Source organism: Enoplosus armatus, chromosome 2, assembly GCF_043641665.1.
Source record: "Enoplosus armatus isolate fEnoArm2 chromosome 2, fEnoArm2.hap1, whole genome shotgun sequence".
Taxonomy (NCBI): Eukaryota; Metazoa; Chordata; class Actinopteri; order Centrarchiformes; family Enoplosidae; genus Enoplosus; species Enoplosus armatus.
In genome coordinates, this window is record NC_092181.1 from 15940393 (window position 1) to 15959540 (window position 19148).

Genomic DNA, 19148 nt, shown 5'->3' on the forward strand with positions numbered 1-19148 from the left:
TCAATGAATGTACAATGAATGTACTCAATGTACACTGAGATGGTCGTTGAGGACATGCTGTAGAAATCCTCTTATTCACTATGTTCCTCCTCTTTTTCCTGCATCTTCCAGGGCCGTCCAATCACTCCTGTCTATGCCATGGCCCACAATGTACAACGCATCCCAGCAGCCGGTGGCCTGTATGGAGCTGGATACGTCCCCATCACAAACTACGCTGCCAACACGGCAGCTCTGGCCGCTCTGCAGAAGAATGCAGCGGTGGCTGCAGCATATGGGGGATACACCGGATACGCGGTGCCACAGGCCTTCCCCGCCACAGCCTTCCAGCTGCCCATCCACGATGTCTACCAGACATATTGATTCTGAGGGTCAGACCACGTGAAACAACAACAACAACGTTACCCTCCCTGTGACTGAACGACCACCACAACATCGCAACAGCGTGCAGCCTGTCCCATCATACAGAAACATCACTTGAACTTGTGAACATCCAAAAGCTGTAAAGGAATGTTGTCTGAAGCAAATATTTAGAAAACAGACAGTGAAACAATGACAACCTGACATCTCATATCTGTCCCACCTACTGGCCTCAGTATATCCTGGACCCAAGGCAACCGCATGAGAGGCTTAATGATGCAGCATCATTTTCTACTGAAAGTTATAACACATAGAGGACAGTCCACTTACTGAGTGACGTAGCCCATCTGTATGTGGTGACAGTCGTCCCCCAACAACAAGCATTACTCACAATAACAACAACTCCTATCTATCTGTATTGCTCTCTGTCTCTCTCTGTCTCTGACCCCCGCCACCTTGTTGCTATGGCAACAGAAACACTGAAGGTACATTCAAGTATTTATGAAGAGAAGATACATATTTAAAGTTTTATTCTTGGTAGGTATCTCTTTTTATTGGGGTGGTATCTGTTCTCCAAAGCAGGAAAGATAGACCTTTACATGTCTAAAAATATTTTTTCATGTGTAAAAACTTGGGGGCAAAAAGAAAGAAAAGTTAATTGAAAGAAACAGGAACTACTAACAGGAGAGGATACCACTCAAGACAACTGTTTTTGGATATACTAATGTTTTTTTTGTTGTTTTTTTCCATTAATATATAGTATTTTAGCCAATGCTACATGTTGTAGGTGATGCTGTCCGTCCACGCTGGTTGACCGTGTATGCTTCAAACATGCCTATTTGGTACTTTTATGGTTTGTTTAGTTTTGTTTGTGTTTTGTTTGTTTTAAATGAAGGTTCTATGTGTTTTGCTCATTCGCCTATAATTAGTTTGCTTGTTTTGATGTCTCCTCTTTAGCTTTCGGAAACATATATCCTGGTTTGTTTGAAGAAGACTTGCCAGCTAAAGAATATTATTGTGACAGATTCCTTGGGGAACAAATACTAGAGAAAGAAAACTGGAAAGCTTTTTCAATGACGGGCAACATGGTTTATCTATAAGCTTGATAGACCCATCTTCAGAAACTGCGCTGACAGGGCACTAAGACTGAACAGATGTTAGTTGTTATTTTTTCTCATTTATGCATATCTTTATTATTGTTTTTTTTTTATTGTTTGACTCTTGAAAGGTGAACAAATATGGACAGAAATGAGAGACATTTTTCTGTATGGACTGGAGCACTCTGTCACTTAAAGCGCTCCTGCATTTGCCAATGCTAACCAAAAAACCTTAAGGCTACATACACTCCAGTCTCCTGATATTAGGAAGATTCTCGGTGCCTGACTACAGTGCCTTACATCTCCATACTGTGTGTGCTACCTTATGCTTTTCACTGTGCCTTTCATAACAAAGCAAAGCGCCTGTGGTTGGCACAAAGAGGAAAGACTCACATCTGTGCATAGCACTGGAGTTTTCTCCATTCATATTTCCAATTAACCAAATTTGTGGTATTACTGTAAGTAGGTTTCAGTCTCTGCAGTCAGATGTGACCAGGCCACCTCTCTCCTGTAGTCTCCTCTCTGAATGCTCCTGCAGTAACAATCCGTATGTCTGTCTCCTCTTTATTTCTCGTCCTCTAAACTGTGCTTGACCGAGGTGCACTTAAACGTATTTATAAAAAGGCAAGAGATGGCGACTTTCAGATGAAGAGATATTAAATACTGAGTATAAATTCATGTGTGAACTGGGCTAGTTTGGCGTTTTTTTCAATGTCTGTATGTGTTTGAAGCATAAAACATCAAGTAACCCTGATGAATGTTTAGTAGGCACTTTTTAAACTCTGCAGTGTGTTGAAAACAAGTGTAATATTGGACTGGGAATAACTGGAGCAATACCTCACGCTCAAATACACAAGGAGCCATGCATGTATGTACCACAACACACAAACATAACGGATGCAAGATCATCATGAAGTCACACTCCACAACAGCCATCTTTAAATGAGAGCATGCAAAACATTTGTATTTGTAAACCAGTTCTAGTAGTTTGGAATTTTCCAATCCTTTCTTTTATTTTGTGTGTTTAAAGGGGATTTTATTTTCCTAATTTTCCTTCATCTCCTCAGACGTTTGACTACATTTTACCCATAAAACAACATGATGAGTTTGACTGGATTTTGAGATTGTGAACGAGATAATGACGCTTTTGGTCCAAGAAGTTAAATGAAAAGATTGATTGTCATCTCACTCCATCATCTACATTTTTGCTACTTCTCTCCCCTCTGAAACGGGATTTGACGTAGAAAACAAACTGCTGATAACTGCTTTTATTATTTTCTTGTATGATGACAATAAGTCAGGATATATTTAATATATGCATAACGTGTGTTGTCTATGAAGTGAGAAGAAAAGGTATAATATATTCTAAAACGTATTTCTTTTCTTTATTTACACATTGTTTAGGGATAAAAAGTCAGAGTAACAGAGTTTTTTTTTTTTTTGCCAAAGTGTCCAATAGTTTTTAAAGCTTCAAGGTTATTGCATTTTTGTTATTATGTGTAATATTCTGTTTGCTATTTTGAACTGGATTTGATGTTATGAGTGGGAACACAAAGGCCTTCTCGTTTGGCTACGTTTTATCAGTTTCAACAGCAAAGACTGAAACTGGTCCATTGCGTGTGTTACAACCCATTGGCACTTTGTGCTGTTGAGGTGTTGCAACTCCGAATGTCAGTTTTGGCAAAACTGTTAAAGGTCTACTCATGATTTAACAGCCATCGAACTTCATGTGTTAGACGGCAGAAAACTGTCTCCTTCTGGTTCTGCCTCCCACTCAAAACACCTGCTTTACTTTTATCGCCTGCATTTCACCGGCACTACAGCGGCAGGATGAACTCCTCCTGCTCCTTGTGTCAGTGGTGTTGAGCTACGTATGCCTAGTTTAACATAGGTGTTACCATTTAAACTCTCCCTAGTGTGTGCCTTATTGCCAAGATGTGCCCTTTGCTATACCTTTGTAGACCTTTGCAGACTCTTTTCTATCTGAAGGTTTGTTTAAAAAAAAAAAAAAAAAAAGCTTGTTCGGTATTGTTATATTTATAGTGATAAAGTAGATAAATAAAGCATTTTCAAAAGGAAGCGGTGCTGTGATTTGTTTGTGCGTCTACATATTCCCTATCACCAAAACTGTCTAAACTACTTCAGCTAGCTCTCGATTAAACCACATAACTGTAGAAAGTCCTAAAAGGGTCAGAAGTTTCTTGAAAGGTCCAGAGGCAGAGGACTTTGACTCCAACCTCTGTGAATGGAAACCCATCCCTGACCTCATACATCAGCTACTATTAAGCAACGTGCCATGGTGGAGAGAGAGGAACAAGCACAGTGTGTTTGGAGAATGTTTCATAAACTTCTCTGTGGCGGGTCAACTTTACTCTAGAAACATGTTTTACCCCAGCGAGGAGTTCAGGGAGCCTTTTAAGAACATAAGTAGCCTTCATCATGCAGTACAATATGTGCAGGAGGGCAATCACAGGTGTCTGGAGTCTTTATACAGTGTCACCACCTTTCAGTCGACTGTTTTCATTAAAATGTGGTAACAGGTTACAGAAAAAAACAACCTGCTTAACTATCGATATCTACAGTGTTGATACTACTAATACTAAACCTTATTTTTAAAAGTAGCATCAGTAGGATATATACCAAGAAAGTGATCTGCCTCAAGTTAGATCTTCTTCACTCTTTATGTACTATAAAATAGTTCAAATCAGCTCCACCTAGACCAACTACCACAGCCAAATGTTAATTACAATGCATCAGTAATAATAATACAATATATAATAGTAAACACTCACAGGGATAATTTTCCAGCTTTATGAGTACTTTTACTTTCGGTACTTATATATATATATATTCTGATGCCAATACTTTTGTACTTGTACTTGACTTTTACTTGTAATGTAGTATTTCACATTCTGGTATTACTACTTTGACTTAAGTAAAGGATCTGAAAACTTATTTCAACCCTGCATTTACTTCATCAGTCATGACACATCGGTCCCCCCTACACTTTAATAATAAAAATAACCATTATTGGTATTAATGTTGGTAATTCTGGCCCTGGTATTTAACATTATTGGATCATTTAACATTTTTTTTTATTTTGCCCTCCCCTGCTATACAACACCTCATGGTGGTTTGTGTATCCCACACAGCTGTGTGGTCATGATCAGTGTATGTTTAATAAAACCTTTACAGACTCTGCCAGACAAGAGGCAACAATTTATTTTCCAGGAATATTATAATTAGACGGATTTTAAACTAAGTTAAAGAGACTGTGTTCTGTCAGAGAGGAGTTAGAGGACATTTAAGACAATATTGCCATCTGGTGGTAAATGCACACTATCAGAACAGCCTGCAGCAGAGCTGCACAGCTCAGACCAGACAGTGCAGGTTTTCACTGGCAGCCATGTTAGCTCCACTGTCATCAATGCAGAATATTGGAGGAAACAAACCACATTTAGTCTTTCTTGAGGTTAAAATATGTATTCAACACATGCAAGAAGAAGATATTACCATACTGTCTGTGGGTAGTAAAATATTGTTATTTATTCATTTATTTAGCACATAACACAAAACATACTGCAAGCTAGGGAATAAAATAGAATGAGAATAGTAATTGCACCTATTTTTATGTGTATTAATGTAAAGGGAAAGTATTCTGCATACATGGTACATTTTCACATAATTTAATTAATATAGTATTATTTATTGTTATTTATTGTGCTACAGAAATTAAAATCCCATTGCTAATTCTACTCAGGGTATCATATTCCTGTTTTGTATCGTAAAGCGACAAAAGCATGACAAAAGAGGATAAAAAATGTCCTTAAAACAAAGTCCGAACTGCGGTGATCTAACTTGCACTACAGTTCCCATGAAGCCCCGGCGGCCACCCGTCTGCGCGGTGCTTCAGTACGGCTGCTACCGTCTTTGCAGATTTATAAACAATGCAGCTAGGCCGACTCTATCGGCACAAGGCACAATGGGTAAATCCAGATGATTTGTACAGCTGCTAAAATGCGTTGCCGCTCCTGAACGTAACCTCAGTTTATATTTGGCTTAAAGGAGACGCAACAAAGCGCACAAAATGGTTGTGCTCCAGGCCCGGCGAATAAGTAGGTTTACTATAGCTTTAAGAACGCGAAAATAGGGTCTGCTTCTTTAAAATGATATCGGTTTATTGCTGAATAGATAATTAAGAAAAGTTTTCAATTTCTAATCAATAAATACATGCATTTAATTTGCGACGAACCCAACGCACTCACAGAAAATGCTCCACTGTTGGATAAAGGCCGCTTGCAATCAAAACGTCTTTTAACCAGATGTCCGTTTTTCCTCAAATTGCAAGTAAACCTGCTTGACTTTAAGCGGAATTTGAGATAGGCTGAAGTGTCCTCACGGTGATGGAACCGGCCGGCGACCGAACCGGGGGTGTAAATAAAGATGAAGAGCCGGCGGAGGACAAGGCCGCAGAGCAGACCCCGGCCACCAGTACGGCCGTTACACCGCGTAGAGGGCTCAGAGAGCGGGGAGCGGGTCGCCCGAGGTCCGGCGTCTCCGCTTCGTTAACAGACGTTAACGGAGCAGCGTCGAGCCCGCAGAGCTCGGGACGGGTTTTAAGAGACAGGTCAACGAGGGCAGTACCGGCCTGGCTGAAGGACACCAAGAGCGACGACGACGAAGACGAACCGAGCCCGGACACCGGCACGACCAAGCGGAGGAAAGTTTCCAACTCGAGGCGGAAGAAAAATTCAGAATCTGCGGGTTCGGCTGATGCTGGAGGTGGGGTCGCAGGTGACAGCCTTCAAGGCACAGAGTAAGTTTTTAATTGAACAGTTCTAGCTCATACACAACTAAACTAAATCTGTTTATAATGAGCCTGTCTAGACTTTTAACTTGTGCGTTCATGTCTATGGGGTCAGTTCCTGTCAAAATCACGCCTTCAGCATAGCTCGTCCCCTTTCTGCATCTCTGCATGGGGAGGGTGGAGTAAAACTTACCTGCCTTTACATATGGTCATACGTATAAAACTTGTAAATATATTGTTGTATTAGAGATATCATAATGATGGCATGTCGCTCTGCAGGTAGAGAAAATGTCAGTGATTTTCCCTCCTTTCTGCAGCTCAGAGGACCCCAAGAAACCTTCCACAGATGCTCAAGGTAATCATAGAAATGTTGGGAGAAAAGAAACTTTGATATGTCTCTTGCTAAATCTACATTTAAGTTCAACCGTATTCTATGTATATCTGCAAGTGGATTATGTGTGTTTTTCAAACAAAGCTAATGTATGTGTGTGGTTGTGCATATGCCTGTACCAGACTCCATGGCATACAGTATGTTTGATGGCATGCCTCTGCTCCCTCACTCCAGCTCTTCCCTCCAGACGCCCCCCAGCACAGACTCGTGCCAAGCCCCCGTCTGGCAGGGCTGTCCGCGGCTCTGCCAAGCCTGTGTGTAAGACCGAACCTGAAATGGAGAATCCAGCTGGTGAGCAACCTGTTGACAGTGAGCTACAATGGTTCAGCATGTGGTCTCTCCATTCGACATCCAATAACTCACTTTGAGAGAACGCAGTAGACTACAATACAAATTTGTACATATATATAAAATTGAAGGTTCTAGTGGCTAAGAGTTGTTTTGTTGCCTAAAAACATCCTAAAACTTACAATGTCTTTCTTTCTCTGTTTGTCATGCAGCAGTGGAAGGAGAGGTAAACAATAAAGAGACGTACGACATGTAAGTATGTTTTTGGCCCTTTTGGGTAAAGCATGATATGAACATTGCAAGTGTTAAGGGTTTCTCTCACTGCTGGAGTTGCTTTCTTTTACAAAATGCCATAATATTAGTTAGCTAGACTTTATTGTGGTACTATATGTAGTTATATTATTATTCCTTGTGGTATCCAGTCCTGCAGATAGTTTCAGTTTTGTTAAATATGTAAGTGGGAAAGTTTGCTTTTTGTGATTTTAAAGATATGATGATGATGATGATGTAGGGTTTTATCAACAGTCTATCTTTGACACAGACATTAACACAGAGATCAGGAAGGCAAATATTTACTTTCTCTGACTCTGTTGGGTTATGCAGTATCATTTTGAAATATATAAAAAAATAATCCTGCATGTATTAGCTGTAACAATAGGCAGGCTACATAATATATCATAAGCATATATCTCGTTCTGACATTTATGGCCTGCTGAGTCCGTGGCTTTTTAAGTGTACTTATATATTATGAAAGTGTGTGACTAAGTGAGAGCTTTTGCATGTTTTATGCTGTCTCAGTAAAAAGAAAGAAAACGAAAGAAAGGATGTTGCTGAACCGGTCTTGGATGATGAAGACTTTCCATTTCATGATGACCCAAACGACCTCAGCTACCAGCCACAGAGTCAGAGGTACACTTATCTCAAGCGCACTCGTTTGACCACGTGCAGAAAGTGGGGAATTCTGTTTCAAGTGATGTGTTGTTTTTCTTTCAGTGGTGCAGAGGAGGAGGAGGCGGCGGCCCTCAGCAGTGATGAAGACGTTCCTTTTCGAGATGACCTCAATGACCAGAGCTACAACCCGAAGGCTGAAAGGTGTGTGTGTGTCTGATATGTTTAGATGTAAGCACCATATTTTTTTGTTTAGTAACTGGATATTTCTCTTTTTTTTTCTTTTCTTAGGGATGCCCCGAAACCAAAACGCAGAGCTCCTCCCAGACAGAAGGAGAAGAAAGAGAAAGAGAGGGCGCCTAAAAAAGAGAAAGAGGTTGCTGAGATAAAGATAGAAGGTTTGGACAACGTGGAGAGCGTGGAAGAGGAAGTAAAGCTAAAAGAAGAAATAGTGGAGGACCCGGATGGACCCAGAAAGTAAGCAGTACCTGTTGATGTGTAACAAGTTATCAGTAGGACAGATTCACATTGCATGTATGTCTAATGAATGAGTGAAGTTAAACTGTGCGTGTGAAACACTAAGCAGCTTCTGTGACTGAATTATTCCAGCTTCAATCTGAATGTAATGTGAGCAACCCCCTTTTCAAAATGGCTTTGTGTTTACTGCATAATAGAACAAGGCTTTGATTTTCCATTGCAACTGAATTTTGTCATTTTCTTTTTTCCTTCTGTGTCAGGAGAGGCCGGCGGAAAAAAGATGATAAAACCCCACGGCTGCCAAAGAGAAGGTGAAGTTTATGTCTGTTGGAGGGCGTCGTAATCTGAACTTTATAATAGGATTTCATGAATATCATCCTGTCTTAATTCCATCCATGACATGTGCTTCACCCACACAGGAAGAAGCCCCCGGTGCAGTATGTGCGCTGTGAAATGGAAGGATGTGGGACAGTCCTGGCTCATCCTCGCTACCTACAGGTCTGTTTCAGCAGCCACACAATCCTACTGAGGGATATTTACATCTGTCGCTCTGAACTACTACAGTTCAAATACCGTTATTGGGAATCTATTTCAATCAAGACCATTTGATTTTCAAAAATATACACTAACAAGGGGTTAGAGCTTCTCCTGCTCATGTCCTCAACGTTGATAATAAAGATAGAAAACCTCTCCATGTTCACACAAAGGTTCATACTGTCAAAACCTCAAAAAGAATGAAATCATCTGAGCAGCAAACCTTAGCCGCTCCATCTTCCTTTTTGTAATGATCTCTTTCTTAATGTTTTTTTTGTTTTGCACACCAGCACCATATAAAGTACCAGCACTTACTCAAGAAGAAGTACGTATGTCCTCACCCGTCTTGTGGAAGGCTTTTCCGACTACAGAAGCAGCTGCTGCGTCATGCGAAGCACCACACAGGTACACATACAGTATATACATAAAACATGCATTATATTCCGTCTGTGTCCATTTCTTGTTATAACTGATAATGAAAGTATATTGAGAACACATATATACTTTGAGTGTTTTGTAATTCTAGACCAGAGGGACTACATCTGTGAGTTCTGTGCTCGTGCCTTCAAGAGCTCCCACAACCTGGCAGTGCACCGCATGATTCACACGGGAGAGAAACCCCTACAGTTAGTACTTCTCTCTTCACAATTTTTGCGAATTTTCTCTTTTCGTTTAGACATTTAATCATTCTCTTAAATTTTCCGAGATTACTTAAAAACATTTCCTCTCAATTTTTCCTCACAGGTGTGAAATCTGTGGCTTCACGTGTCGCCAGAAGGCCTCTCTCAACTGGCACATGAAGAAGCACGATGCTGATGCCACCTATCAGTTCTCCTGCTCAATTTGTGGCAAGAAGTTCGAGAAGAAGGACTGTGTGGTGGCCCATAAGGCCAAGAGTCACCCCGAGGTGCTAATTGCTGAGGCGCTGGCAGCCAACGCTGGCGCCCTCATCACAACCCCCGCCTCCCTGCTGGAGCTGTCAGGAAACCCCATGCAAGCAGAGGTCACCGGCCTGGACGTGAGCCAAGTAGGGCAGGATGGGCAGATGGACCAGCTGAGCCAGGAAGGGCAAGTTGGGCAGCAAGTGGCACAGGTGTCCCACATGGGTCATGTGACCCAACAAGTGAGTCACCAGGTGGTTTTACTGGGACAAGACCAGAGCCTCCATACCATGCAGGTGCCAGTGACGATTGCTCTGTCCCCCATCGACCCCCCTTCACCGGCTGACAACCAGCAGCAGACTCACCTCCAGCTTCAGATGCCCGTCCAGTTCGTGCAGGCTGCTCAGCAGCCACAGCAGCCCCAAATCCAACAACTGACCCTCCATTCCAGCTCAGTGGTGACCCAGCATCAACCCCAGCTCCAGCCCCTTCAGTCGTATTCCTCCCAGCAGCAGAGCCAGGGCCAGACGCAAATCCTTCAAATGACCTTCCAGCCGGTCAGCCAGTCTCAGACCCACATTCAGCAGATCCTAGCAACTTCTCAGCAGCTTCAGACCCTGCAGACAGCCGCCCCGAGCCCTCCTCTCCTGTCCCCGTCCAACCCTCAGTCCCAGGATCCAGCCTCCACCAACGGGGGCAGCTTTATTCTGGACAATCCGGTGCTCTCGTCTTCCTCTCCGTCAGTCAGCTCCCTTCAGCAGACAGAGGCTGTGGGGGTGGACGGTGTGGTCTGGGAGCATACAGGACAGGGGGACGTTCTGTCGGACAGCACTGAGAGACATGTGCAGCAGGTTCTCATGTAAAACAAGGATAGTGCACACAAAACAGAAGATAGAGGCAGATTATGTCATCAGTGACCTGATATACTGTATTACAATGTCTGAGGTTCGTGTAGGATCACAATATATTATGTACTGTTCACTCATAGTCACATTTGGTAGCTTTTTAGAATATCTGTATCAGGGAAACATGTATGTGTTACTTGTTGCCTTTGTACATAAGTCCTGTAAACTTATGTGAGTGTGTGTATTGATGCTGAGGTTATGTTGCAAAGCTGTTGCTATTACGCAATAATATAGCATACCTCTTGGAAATATACAGCACATCAAATGCCTAGTGTGGGGCATCAATGTTCCTACCGAAATAAATCAACTCTATTTATATTACGAATTAACACAAAACACACATTAGAAAGCTATCAACAGACTCTGTTTAAATGAACAGGCAGCTATCTTTTCACTTAATGTCCAGATCTACTGTAAAGCCTTTATTTGGCAAGGTTAAAAGAAAAATATAACAAAACCATCTTAACTCTCAAAGAGATACATTTCAAAGCCTGGAAAGCTTAGACAAAGAATATGTTTCACAGGCCTGTAAAAAGTCACGAAAATCGCACATTTTAGTGATGTTGGCAGTGTCTTGAAATCGTTGAAAAAATTGACATCTGTGCAGATGTTTGTTAAGCTTGGCTGTTTGTAGACTTTGAAGGAATAATAACCCGTATAATGTATGTACTACTCACAAAAGTAGGTCGTTATAGGCAGCCGAAAGGTGACCTTGGACATTGTAAATCACACATGAACCCATGAAACAGCAAGCACAGTCAGTGAATTAGACAAACTTAAATTGTGTCAATAACCTTTTGAAGTGTAATGTAATTTAATGAGCAAAGCTATGTAGAAACCTTGGAACATAATGTATGTCAATACTAAATCTGCACCTCTGATTTGTGATTTAGGATGTGTGTTAGAGCAGACACAAAAACTGTTCATTTATATGATGTAAATAAATGTCTTAACATTTATCTTAAGTGTATTCACTGACAGTTTGAGAACAGATTTTTTTGTGGGGGGGGGGGGCAAACAATCTCTTCAACTGGGGGAAGCGTTTGTTGGTAGAGAGGTAAACCATTAATTGTAAGATTGGTTCAATCCCCAGCTCATTCTGTCCACATGTCAAAATGAACCACACATTGCTCTCGATATGTGTTTGTGGGGAATAAAAATGTAAGTCGCCGAGTCATTAATGGGTCATACAATGGACAGTACACAATTTCTACACGGAGAGAACATATTTCAGCACACTATTATTGCTTTATGACACCGCAGTATAATAGCTTGTATAACATCCATCAGGACATATTGATCCGCTCTCTGTCTCTGTGCATGGCGTACTGCTTCATAGCTCGCTTAGGAGGAATCAAGGTGTTACTCAGTCCAACCCTCCTCTTCTTCCCTTGCTGCCCTCCTGACTCTTCCTCTTTTGTCTCCTCACATGAGCCACCTGCGTGGGACTCAATTTCATCTGATGCTGGTGTTTCTTCACTTAAAGGTGGGTGGCAGTCAGTGGGAGTGACTGGGGTCTGGAGGTCACTGTCATGAGCAAACTTGCACTTGATCCCAAACCTGCACCTTCCATCTTTCCTGTAAGACACACACATCCTTTTGCCTCCTATCTGGGAGGGTTTGGCCTGCATTGTGAGGGGGACATGTTTCTGCAAGGCGCTGAGCTTCTGGTCTGCCTGAGCCTTGAAGGGGTTGGCAAACACACCGCTGTCAGAACAGGTGTTGAGAGAAGGAGGAGGTAGTTTATTGGAGGTGAGGGAGCCCAGAGAAGGTGCAGGCAGGGCGGGTTGGCAGGCTGCAGAGGACGCTGGTGCTTGGGGATGTGGTGGTGGTGATGATGGGGGCTCTGGGTCCTCTTCCTCTGGTTCTGATTCACTGGAAGCTGAGCCAGAGGCCAGCAAGAAGTTGCGTGTCCTTTTGGCAGCTGATGCCTCATCACCCATCTCCTTAACAGAACTGGAAGATAGAAAATGTGTTGTGAAAAGAGTTAACGTTACACTAGAGAAAGAAGTTAACAACCCATGTAAGCTAGCGTAGTATTATATTACAAGTATATGACAATCTGTGTTTTGTGATAGATGTTTTTTTTAAGTCAATACTTACCCAACTCCATCCTTGTTTACATCATCGACGTCTCCATCACTGTCGGACTCCGAGGACACTCCGTAGCCAACCAGAGAGTTCATGCCTTTAAAATCAACTGAAGCTAAGTCAGCTAGCTAGGTTAGCTGGGTCTCAAAATTAAAGCGAGCTAATAGGGTTCCTGGAGAGCAAGAATCTTACAGTAAACAGCTGAATTTATTAATATAATACACCGGAATAATATGTAGTAATTTCCATTTCCTCTTCATTTGAAACGTCCAGGTTTCCAATAACGTTAGCTGCTGTCATTTAGCCGCTGCTCCGTGTTTACGTTACAAGCGCCTGCACTGACACCTGCAGGACAGGCGGGGCATTACAGCCATAAATCATTACCAACCACAAACCACAAACTGTTTGATTCATGAACCTTTTGACTATGCAACGAAAATTCAGTATATTTTACATGAATAGGGATATAATATATTGTCACAAGAGGTTTTTACTTTACCTTATTTTGGTCACTGCACTGTTTTACCTTTTATATTCTACTTAATTGTTGTCAAAACAATAGCACCTTCAGACCACGGCAAATTCCTTGTAATGTATGTTACTTGGCAATAAACAGTTTCTGATTCTGATTCTGATTCTGATTTTAGTCATTAGAGGTTGTTAATTTAGCACATTTACACATATTATCAGTATTTGTTTATATATACTGAAAGTAGTATAATCTCAATGAATGTGATATTTGTGTAATGCATTGTGGAATCTTTTTTTGTATTTTCTCATATTCATCATATAACATATGAAAAAAGACTGTATTGGATATGTATATCGAGATACTGTAAATGTGGAGTAAAGTCAAGTTTGTGTGTTTGTGTTTGGTTGTTTAAAGTCTCAGTATACCTTACAGATTTGTTCCTGCTCTAAATCATTTGAGATATTTTGATATTGTCACCTTGTGGAATTCATAAACTCTGTAAATCACAAATTGTTCAAAATAAGTTTAATGACGAAATCCAAATGGACACTTGTCAAACACAGGTATAACTAATAGCCAACATTTATAACGGCTGTATTCCATTCATGTGTGCCTGAGGGCTCTGGCATTGTGCATGTTGGCTTGCTGACATGGCTTCCTGGCAGTCTAAATGAAACAAACCCAACCTAAATGTCACTGGGTACACCTGTTGCTTTTCTGTTATGACAAGTTAAAATGTTTACTCTGAGAGAGTCCATCATATGCACTGAGAGTGATTTTGATGAAGAGAATCAACATAATAGTCATGTTTTGGTATTTGCCTTGTGTTTACAGTATAGTATGGTACAGCATGGTTTTATGGTGTAGCAATACCACACTGTAAAAGTTCTGCATTCAAAATATTACTTCAATATTACCTTTAGTAGCCGATCAAACGCAGTGATTTACACTGGCCCCTGTCAAAGTTATATGACCATATTACTGGATCATTATTATTAATGAATCAATTAACATGTAGGCCTAAGCAGTACTTTAGTGTTGGTGAAGCTAATATGAACTGCTCTGTATACCTTTGGGAAGTTTAATATATAACATATATATCATATTTTATAAACTGATATAAAGTAGCAGAAAACGGAAATGGTGACCTCCTCAATTAAAGTAAAAAAAAGGAAAGTAAGAAAGAAGTAGGTCTACCTGTAAATACAACAAACATACTACTTGAGTAAATGTACTTAGTCAGTTTTGCTGTGATCTTTGTATACTTGTATACGGAAACAGATTGAAATAGTTCGGGCAACATCTTGCTTAAATTTAGACCATCTTTGCTCGGTCACTTCCAGTAAATCAGATAAGCCCCGATCATGAACACATTGATGAGCGCTTCCCTCCCCGTCTCCTCCCCTCCGTGACTCTCCGCCCCCGCTTGTCCCGTTAAATTCCTCCTGCCTGGCATCAGGTTCCCGAGGGAAAGGGCGGAGAGTTGGCTACGATCTCTGTAACATAAGTAGCCCAAGTCACAGTGCGCAGACAGGGTCGGACAAACTGGGAAACTCGTTTTACCGAAACCTAAGAGGCGACGAGAAGCGCTCTGGCTCCAATTAACGGCGCACTGAGTTTCAGCAAAGGGGAGCGGAAGGGCAGGCTGAAGTGAACCGTGAGCCGCGGCGGGGCATGATGAGGCGGGCGTACCCGGGAATATATTAAGGTGCCGGCCTGTTGCTCTGCTGCTCCAAGTGCGAGTGTGTCTTCCCGACAGAGGCAGCTGGAGGTCCAATGGCAGCCAGGCGGACTAGAGGCATGACCGGCTCGGATCTGAGCAGGACCGCCGCGGCCCGGGCCACTGCTATAGCCGAGCAGCTGCACCACGAGTGCTCCATCTTACTGGAACTTTATGTGAGTAGAGGAGCTTGTTGTTTCCACTGGCTGCTACCTGCCAGCAGACCACAGTATCACACAGTCCAGAGCTGAAGACTGAGAGAAAAACGTGTGTGTGTGTGTGTATAAAGGAGAGTCAGAAATAGGCCAAGGTTAAATGGAAAATTAATAGATTTTTTTTTTTGTGTGTGTGTGTGTGTGTGTCCTCTGTGCATACATGTCTGTAACTTTGTGTGCATTTGACTGTGTGTTTGAAATAAGTACATGGGACGAAGTATGTGAGTGGGAGAGAGAGAACAAGAAACAACGATGAAAGGGATGCGTGCAAAAGTAAGATAAGAGGGAGGAGTGTGTGTGTGTGTGTGTGTGTGTGTGTGTGTGTGTGTGTGTGTGTGAAAGAGAGAGAAATTGTGTCTAGGACAGCAGGGGGTAGGAATGCAGAATGGGGGGGGGGGGGGGCGGTGAACTTGGAATGACAGAGGTGGGCGTTTTCGCTGGCACAAACTCATCAATGCCTGGGCACGAAGCCCTTCCTCTCTTTTCCACAAGCCTGCGTCTCTTTGACTATAGGTGTGAGAGCTACCGGTTATTAAAACTTCTTGGTTTCCTGCCAGTTCACCGCCTCATCCTTCATTTCTTTCATGTGTCTCTCGCCAGGAGCGAGGGAGCGGCCTGGCATATAACCTCATCCGCTTCTCTCCCCAGGATTTGACCCTTCCTCTTTCTATCCTTCAGGCCTTCTTCAATGTTCTTCTCCCTGGCACAGTTATCACTGATTCTGTGTGCATAGTTTCTTTAGAAATATTCCAGTGAACACACCATAATGGGATTAGATATGTCTTAGCTTATTGTACAGAAATGTATGTACATTTGTGTCCCCTGTGTTTCCTCTCCTTGGCTGGGAGGAATTGTCTCTGAAATAGGATTTAGTTTAGTCTCTGGCAAACAGGTCTCAAATGAATCCAATGCAGATTGAATATTTTTCAGGCGGGCTGTCCCTCGCCTATTCATTGGGTGGGAAAACACTCATTTACAACGTCCGTTTGATACCTCGTAAATCATTTGCAAAGCTTACCACGTTATCATAATTGACAATGATCCATGAGAATATTGCTCCTGGCTACTGTATTGCTTCCCGGGGTATCCGTAACTGCCTGAATCACATTTCCTCTGCAGGCTGAGCAGTAAACATTAACTTCCCCCTTGACTCCCAGGTCACATTAGGCCACTCTGTCACTCTGGTACTTACATGCATGCAGGGTTCAACAGTAACGCCTCAGTATAATGTCACAAGGAGGCCTCTGAGATTCACAGCTAACTCAAGTACTGAAGCTGATGCCAGATACATTCATGCCTGTAAAGTGACCCGTCAACATCATGTCAAGATTTGTCATTCTGTAGCTCTGAGAGTACAAAGTTTCTATCTCTGTTATGTGCTGTTTATCAAAGGAAGATATACAGTATTGCTTTTATATTGATGTTAAAAGAGTAGTTTGATATTTGGGGAAATGTGCTCATTTGCTTTCTTGCTGAGAGTTGGATCAGAAGATTGATACCTCTCATCTCTGTACGGTAAATATGAAGCCACCGCCAGCAGCCGCTTAGCTTAGCATAAGGGCTGGAAACAGGGGGAAACAGCAAGCCTGCCTCTGTCCACTGGTAACAAATCTAGCTAATAGCACTTCTAAAGCTCACTAATCACTTTGATCTGTACAAAAACAAAGTGTAAAAACTGCAATTTCTGGTTAGCCAGGTTCGCTGTTTTCAGTCTTTATGCTAAGCTAAGCTAATCACCTGCTGGCTGTAGCTTCTTATTTATCGTACAGACAAGAGAGAGGTCTCCTCATCTAACTCTCTGCAAGGAGGTGAATATGTGTATTTCCCAAAATGTTGAACTATTCCCATGATTTTATGTTTCAGATGTTGACTTTCAACAGAAAGTTGTCATCACATCATCTTCTTTCATACAGTATGGTATTGTATGTGTTGCACCTACAGAAGTACACCCCCCCCCCCCTTGCTTCTATGATGTGGTGTTATATTAAAGAGCTCATTTTAACCTTTCACTAATAAATCCGTATTGGAATCGGGCTGAACTCAAATTCCTCTTCAAAGGAAGACCATTTCCTGTGCTGGGTATATTTTATTGTTGGAAGCAATGTGAATGAGCCTGAACAAATTCCTATCGCATTAGGAGAAAATCCCTGTTGCCTCACAGACAATGATCTTCAGTAAATTGCTGTCAAAAGTGACGTCAATGTGGTTAGTGCTTGATAGAAAGCATTCCTCAATCTTCCACTTATGCACTTCACTTTCCAGCTCCTCCTCCTCTTCCTTTTCCTTATTAATGCCTTCCCATATCTCACTTCTGTCCTTACACCCTCTTTGTTTCCTTCTGAAGAGAAAGCGGGAGAGTTTCACTGCAGATGTCACGGTGGCTGACGGGCGTCTGGTGTCCGTCCCTCCTCCTTCCTCCCAGCTGGACACCAGGGACAAGCTCTGGCGTCTCCACTCCGCTCTGTTGCAGTGCCGCAGCTTGCTGGAGAGAGCCGTCGCTAAAGAGGAAGAGGAGCTGGGCGGTGGGAAGAAGGGTGAGTATGAGACCCAGAGGAAGATGGTGAAGGACAGACTGTCGCTTCTCTTGCTCAACACTGGAGAACTCCTCAAAGCTGCGGACGGCACGGCGGTCCTGACCCCCAGCTTGGAGGGTTTGGAGGTAGGTGCTGATGACGACAGACGTGTTATGACGATGGTGAAAGTGCTGGACAGAAATTAAGGCAGAACTCTGTGATCTCTCCCCTTCTTATTGGCAGCTAGACGGCCCGGCCATTCTGTTTGAGCTGAAGCTTTGGGTGTACCGTATCTTCAAAGAGGTGGACTACTGGACCAAGACGGCCGTCACCACCTTGCAAGCCCTGCCCTCAGTGATAGCCAAGGAGCGAGCAAGGACCACGCGGGTCAGGAGCACGAGGAGCGCTCGGAGATGAGTTGGAGACGCGAGAAGTGTAGGTGAAGAGTAATAATGAGGGAGGAAAAAAAGCAGTTAAGGAGAGGGAGAAAGAGGTGGGTGAAGGGACGACAAGATGAGGGCCAAAGTGAGAAACTGGCATGTATGGAAAAGAAAAAGAAAGATGAGTGAAAATAGCCAGCTGATGGAGAGAGACAGATCCCTACTGAGACAGGCAGATGAGTGGGTCGGTTATTTTTAGGGTATGAAAACCCCATGATGAGCAGAGGCCTTAGACAGACGGGGAGCGAGAGACAAGAACATAGCTAATATCATAGCTAATAACAGCATTTGTTGGAACAAGATTATTTTAAGTATGGCAGAGTCTAATACAACTTAATATTTGTTGTTTACCTTGTAAGATTTAAGATTCAGAGTTTCTCTTTTTCTTTTTTTCTTTCTTGGTATTGAGGAAACATGATTAACGTCAACTCAAATGAAAATGATGCTACTTTTCTCGCCTGCTAATATCAAACTCATTCACGTTTATTCATGGTTTTTCGCCCCATACATGCACTCCTTATTATTTAAGATATACTGCCAGGATCTCCTGCAGCTGACGGAGGAAGCAGTCAGCAAGGGGCCCATTCTGATGAAAATGAGAACATTTGAATTCATGCCGTCACCACCCTGTCGCTCTGATGTGTGTAGTTTTGAATACTGTGGCTATAAATCATTCCACGTAGATCATCATCTGGGGATGTTCAGTGTATGAGGAGAAAAAAAAAAGTATGTGTAACAGCACCCTCTAGTGTTTACAGGGTGCTATTACACAGATGAATTCTTTCTTTCTTGATTTTCCTCAGAAATGCTTATGTCAAATTATCATGTGTTCATGTAGTTTTCTTATGTTTTTAGGGCACTTTATTAGCAATGAAATCATGTGAAATGGTGTTACAGGGTTTAGGAAGCAACAAGAGTGATACAGCCGCAACATCAATAGTCCAAACTGATGGACATACAAATGAGCACATAAGCAGGGACTGTAGCGGAAATACAATGTAAACAGAAACACATGTACACAAATGTAAACAAATGTAAGTGATGAAAGAACATTTTTATGAATTCATTCATT

At 42.3% G+C, this 19148-nt stretch overlaps 3 protein-coding genes across 6 annotated transcripts in view; all 3 read left to right on the plus strand.

Annotated features, from left to right (window-relative positions):
- The window catches only part of rbm47 (RNA binding motif protein 47), a 31688-nt gene extending 28164 nt beyond the window's left edge, over positions 1 to 3524 (plus strand). For all 4 annotated transcript variants that reach the window (XM_070915426.1, XM_070915429.1, XM_070915427.1 and 1 more), the window contains one exon: positions 112 to 3524. In XM_070915426.1, the coding sequence (XP_070771527.1) occupies positions 112 to 360 (249 nt within the window). In that variant the 3' untranslated portion in view covers positions 361 to 3524. The remainder of the gene's footprint in view (positions 1 to 111) is intronic.
- Positions 3525 to 5518: 1994 nt separating this feature from the next.
- On the plus strand, positions 5519 to 11578 carry zfp91 (ZFP91 zinc finger protein, atypical E3 ubiquitin ligase). The gene is made up of 13 exons (XM_070921141.1): positions 5519 to 5569; positions 5803 to 6270; positions 6579 to 6616; positions 6827 to 6943; positions 7153 to 7192; positions 7739 to 7849; positions 7934 to 8032; positions 8120 to 8305; positions 8566 to 8616; positions 8725 to 8803; positions 9130 to 9244; positions 9366 to 9465; positions 9584 to 11578. Exons 2-13 carry the CDS (start codon positions 5858 to 5860, stop codon positions 10581 to 10583), a joined length of 2349 nt encoding a protein of 782 aa, XP_070777242.1. The 5' UTR covers positions 5519 to 5569; positions 5803 to 5857; the 3' UTR covers positions 10584 to 11578.
- Positions 11579 to 14681: 3103 nt separating this feature from the next.
- Positions 14682 to 18329, plus strand: cntf (ciliary neurotrophic factor). The gene is made up of 3 exons (XM_070926087.1): positions 14682 to 15084; positions 17468 to 17782; positions 17880 to 18329. Exons 1-3 carry the CDS (start codon positions 14965 to 14967, stop codon positions 18051 to 18053), a joined length of 609 nt encoding a protein of 202 aa, XP_070782188.1. The 5' UTR covers positions 14682 to 14964; the 3' UTR covers positions 18054 to 18329.
- Positions 18330 to 19148: the final 819 nt, after the last annotated feature.